General features: G+C 41.7%; 1 protein-coding gene across 9 annotated transcripts in view; it reads right to left on the bottom strand.

The window, feature by feature from the left end:
- The window catches only part of fhod1 (formin homology 2 domain containing 1), a 72,624-nt gene extending 67,807 nt beyond the window's left edge, over positions 1-4,817 (bottom strand). For all 9 annotated transcript variants that reach the window (XM_084740212.1, XM_084715456.1, XM_084714632.1 and 6 more), the window contains exon 1: positions 4,510-4,817. In XM_084740212.1, the coding sequence (XP_084596338.1) occupies positions 4,510-4,674 (165 nt within the window). In that variant the 5' untranslated portion in view covers positions 4,675-4,817. The remainder of the gene's footprint in view (positions 1-4,509) is intronic.
- Positions 4,818-5,494: the final 677 nt, after the last annotated feature.

The raw sequence follows: 5,494 nt of genomic DNA, 5'->3' as shown, positions 1-5,494 counted from the left end.
GTCTGTCCATCTGCCTGTCATCCATCCGTCTGTCTGTCTGTCTGTCCGTTGGTCTCTGTCTGTCCGTCTGTCTGTCTCTGTCCGTCTGTCCATCTGTCTGTCTCTGTCCGTCTGTCTCTGTCTGTCCATCCATCTGTCTGTCCGTCCGTCTGTCTCTGTCTGTCCACCTGTCTGTCCGTCTGTCTGTCCGTCCACCTGCCTGTCTGTCTGTCCATCCATCTGTCTGTCCGTCTGTCTGTCTTCACACACTTGGACCTATTTTTCAACTAGTGATCAATCTGACCATAATTTTTCCAGAACAATTGATAAAGTCCACAGAAATTTGACACGACTGGTTAAGTTGTTGATGTCATATTCATGGAAACATGGAGGACAAAATAAGATTTAGGGTGAGCAAGTTTTTATTCATTCACATATTGTGTATCACTTTTTTTGCTCAAATTTAATTTGTAATATGTTATCAGATTAACATAATTAATTTCTGTCCACACACAGTCACCTGATTGGTTAGAAACATGATTTATTACCATTACGCCTGATAATAAGTGAGACAGAGAGACTTTTCTCTGTAATCTAAAGCTTCAAACTGTTTCAGCAACATAAATCTTCATTATCACACAGACACTTCAACAAGCATCAACATCAACAACAACAACAACAACAACAACAACAACATCAACATCAGCAACAACAACAACAACAACAACATCAACAACAACATCAACATCAGCAACAACAACAACAACAACAACAACATCAACAACAACATCAACATCAGCAACAACAACAACAACAACAACAACAACAACATCAGCAACAACAAACAACAACAACAACATCAACATCAGCAACATCAACATCAGCAACAACAACAACAACAACAACAACATCAACAACAACATCAACATCAGCAACAACAACAACAACAACAACAACATCAGCAACAACAAACAACAACAACAACATCAACATCAGCAACAACAACATCAGCAACAACAACAACATCAACATCAGCAACAACAACAACATCAGCAACAACAACATCAGCAACAACAACAACATCAGCAACAACAACAACAACAACAACAACAACAACAACAACAACAACAACAACAACACTATTCTACCCTTTGTAGCTCTATGTTGTTTCCATATTACAACTTAAAGTCCATGAACACACTGACAGCTGAAGAACGAAATCCAAACTCTGGAAACGGGAAAATCAGAGTAGCACCTGAATGCAACGTCAATCTTTGCAACACGTCGTGCACGTTCTGCAGAAATCTGCTCTGCAGTTAGTGAGATAAACTTTTTCTCTTTTGACCCAGTAAACAGGGTGTGTGTGTGTGTGTGTGTGTGTGTGTGTGTGTGTGTGTGTTGAGATCCATTTATAGCAGCTGGCAGCAGAGGTTGTGTAGCTGTGGACTGAGTCACTGTCAGGTATGAAACTCGATCAGTCTGATGCTGATAGAGAACTACAGAACATTCTGCAGAGTCTGAACCTGCAGAACCACATTCTTCTACAGCTACAGACACACACAGTGTAGTTCCTCCAGGTCACACACACCTGAACACACCTGAACACACCTGAACACTGTCACACATGGAGATGCTTCTGATTTTTTGAGAGTCATGTTCACTTCCTGCTGATGGAAACAGCTTTTAATAAAAAGCTTTTAAGCAACAAATTAACTTTTATTGTGAAGAATTTATAGGAAATGAAAAGTGGTTAACGAGCGTTTTACAGCTGCTGGACCCAAGAAGAAGAAGAGCAAGTATCAGGACACACTTTAGGCCGATTGTTTTTCAGCCACACAGACTCTTCATCCCCGCGCTCTGCGGCGCCCTGACGAAAAAAAAACACACCACACGGACACGAACCCTGAGTTTTCATTGTTGATAATCACATGTTGAAGTTGAGCTGCTCCTCTGGGACCTCAGACTGTTCCTGGATCAGTGTGACTGAACACGAGTCATTCCACGGTCAGTCTTTCACTTCATAGTTTTTGATGGAGCTCCGCTAACAGTTTCCCTCTGCTCCCAGTCTTTGTGCTAAGCTAAGCTAAGAGTCTAAAATAAACTCATGGTCTCTGCAGCTGCTGCAGGAAGGAAAAGTCTGCTCACTTTTAATCAACACACTGCTGTTAGTATTACATCCGTCCGTTCATCCCTCCATCCAGCTTATCTCCTGTTTACAGGTCCCACCCTTTTCCTCCACAATCACTCCACTCAGCCCACAGGAGGGGGGGGGGGGGGGGGCTGGAAAACGCGCTCAGAGGAACCAGGAACTGTGCAGCAGAATTCATGAATGTTGGAGAACCGACTCTGTGCATCGTCTCATATCACCTCAGTGGATCTCAGCCTGCAGGTCGAGCCCCGGGGCATGATGGGAATAATTAGGGGGTCAGTGGAGGAATGTAATCTAGTGGGACTGGCGCTCTTTATCTGATGCTGGAGGTTCCAGCAGAGCCTGAACGCCTCATTCCTGTGGCTCAGCGTGGACAGAAAGTCGACTGAAGCTTCTGGTTGGGCTGCAGCAGGACACTGAGCTGATGACAACAAACATGAGTCAGCTTGTTAAATATAAATATAAATATAAACCGCTGAGTCAGGATCTGTCAGTCCTGAGGACAGACTTCATCTCCTTTTTTTTTTTTTTTTTTTTGCACTTTAGCCTCCATGACAACGATAACTGAGTGAATATTGTCTCATGTGGAAATGTGCCGCTGTGGCTTCATGCTGAGTTCCCCTGAAGCATGACACTGTGTTCACTTCCTGTTTGGAAAACCACATGACATTCAGGATGACAAAACAGGACAAAAACAGATGAATCATTAGTCACCAAAACAACAGGAAGCTGGATCACAGAGGTGATTCTTTGTTTCATCCACCAAACTCACATTCTGACTCTCCCATGTGACAAATCATTCTGACGTGCAGGACTCAGCAATGTTACTCCAGACTTTTATTTTGATGAGTCAAAGCTGTGAGTTACGGCTTTTACTCTGGAAACGACCCTGTGAGGTCACTGAGAGAGAACCACGTCAGTCAGGCTGCAACTAACAATCATTTTCACAGTCGACTGATCAGTTAATTATTTTCGTGATTGATCAATTAATAGTTGTTTGCCTATAAAGTGTCAGAAAACGGTGAAAAGCGTTCCAAAGCCTGGCCCAAATCCATCTTCTGTCAAATCCAGATTGAGTTTAGCAAGTCTGAAACAAACTGGATCCACAACATGTTGTAGGTCATCTGAAACACAACAACAACGTCAAACCCAGAGTGATGGAGATGCATCAGAGTGGCTGAGCATCGCCATGGAAACGGGTCTATCTGCAGCCTCACAGAGAACAAGACACACCCACTTTCTGACATGACACGCCCCCCGACAGAACTTTCTGGATTAATAGACTTGAATCCAAATCACAATGTTTTTGTCCACCTATCAGAGCCTGAACCAATCAAACTGCGAGCATTTCTGGGGGGGGCGGTGTCATGTAGAGGGCGTGTCCTGCAGCACTGAGCACCTACAGACAAACCTACCTGTCAGAATCAACAGTGGCCTTTTCCATCCCTCAGTTTAGTTTATCTGATTTATAAAAACACAGCATGAAATAACATCCATCATTAACAGGAAATGAAAACATGGTTGCACCAGATGTAGCGAGATGCTAACTTCCGTCTGCAGTCCTGCACGTAACAAACAGACGCAATAATGACGGAGAGTCATGTCAAAGATCAGTTATAGCTGTCAGCATTCATTTTTGTGTGTTTGTCTTTTTCATAATACAGGTGTGCAGAAACTGTCAGGTAAATACTAACGTTAGCATGCTAATACCATGTTCACTCAGTTTAGCCTGTTAGCATGCTAACATTCACTGATAAGCTCTAAACACAAAGTACAGCTGAGGCTGATGGGAAGTTGACCTGTAATGATCAGTGGATCAGATGAAACTAGTTTGAAAATAAAGTAATTAAAAAAAACTTAATAAATAAATAAACTAATTATGTGATTTTCACTTCATGTTTCCACTTTGGGTTCATGTTGGACTAAATTCAATATTTCTGGCTTTTTAACGGCTGGTTCTCATGTTTGGAAAGAAAAAAAAAAAACATACCAGACTACATTTACAAATGTTGCTTTTTTTTTCTCACTGAGAAACAGATTATCAGTAACTGTACAGACAAAGCACAGGAATGATCAATCCAGTCTTCTGGAAAATTCGGCGACAAAACACATTAATGAAAGTTGACTGAACGAGTTGAACTGTGCCTGAGTGTCTTTAAAACTTCAGATCAGTCTCCACGTGTCCAGGTGGCCGAGGACACATTAATTTGTATGATATTTAAATGGAGTTTGGCGTGTCAGCACCATGAGCTCCTTGGAAACCTGAACTTTCTGTCTCACACCTGTGGCTTTAACTGTTCTGTTTCTTCTCGGGTTAGTCAGATCTCCACCGGGACCTGACTGTTGTTACCTGTCCAGGTGTAACTTTAGCTCTGACCCACCTTCAGAGGCGCCTCCAGCAGCTTGTGTATCCCGACGATCTGCTCACTGAGCGGCAGATTCTCCTCAAGGTCCACCGTCGGAGGTCTTCGGGGTTCAGGGAAGTTTGTGCAGATAAACGGATCCGAGTCCTCCAGGTACTGGACCCGACATACGATGGAGGCCATGGCCGAGGGACCGCGACCTGACGGCGGATACAACAGTCCGAGTGCCCCGGTACAGACCGCCCAGCTCCGGAGGAGACTTCAACTGGGAGAAACCCCGCTCCGGCGCTCACTGATCCAATACCGAGCGCACCGTGAAGCTTCTGCACACATACACCTATACATCCGGTCATACCTTTCAAATAAAATGCGTTTTGCTTTTCAAAAATATAAATGAAGATTAAATCCTGCGCTGTTTGGGATGATATTTTTTTTTTACTGTGGAATCATGGGAGTACCATAAAAGTAAAAGAATAAATCTGTAAAACAATAATAAAAATATTAAAGAATAAATATAAACATTTCATTTATTTATTTTCATATTTATTTGTTCATTTATTTTGTAGTTTAGTGGAAAAATTATTGCCAATTGATCACTAGTTGAAAATAGGGTTAGGATCTGTGTGCTCCATCTATTTTTCAACTGACAAGACTGTAACAGGATCAATTTTTCACAATTTTCTGACATTTTATGGACCAAACAACTAATTGCTTAGTGGAAAAATTATCATGCAGCAGAAAAACATGTGAAAACATGTGGACCACACAGGTGTATGTCCCTGCGCTCCACCTGTTTTCATGTTTTTCTGTTGTAGCCTTTTATATTTAAAAAATTATTTTATTAGAATATAAATATTAGTATCTTCAAATGCTCAGAAACATCCAAAAACCAATGAAATAATTAGATTTTAAAAGTGACTTGGAGCATCACCGTAATAATTAATGTTGTAAATAAATAATGACTGTGACAATAATGTAAAGAATAACATATATAAAAGGTGTG

This window comes from Lutjanus erythropterus, chromosome 1 (assembly GCF_056507025.1).
Source record: "Lutjanus erythropterus isolate fLutEry1 chromosome 1, fLutEry1.hap2, whole genome shotgun sequence".
Classification (NCBI taxonomy): domain Eukaryota; kingdom Metazoa; phylum Chordata; class Actinopteri; order Lutjaniformes; family Lutjanidae; genus Lutjanus; species Lutjanus erythropterus.
This window is presented reverse-complemented; position numbering and strand designations above follow the sequence as displayed.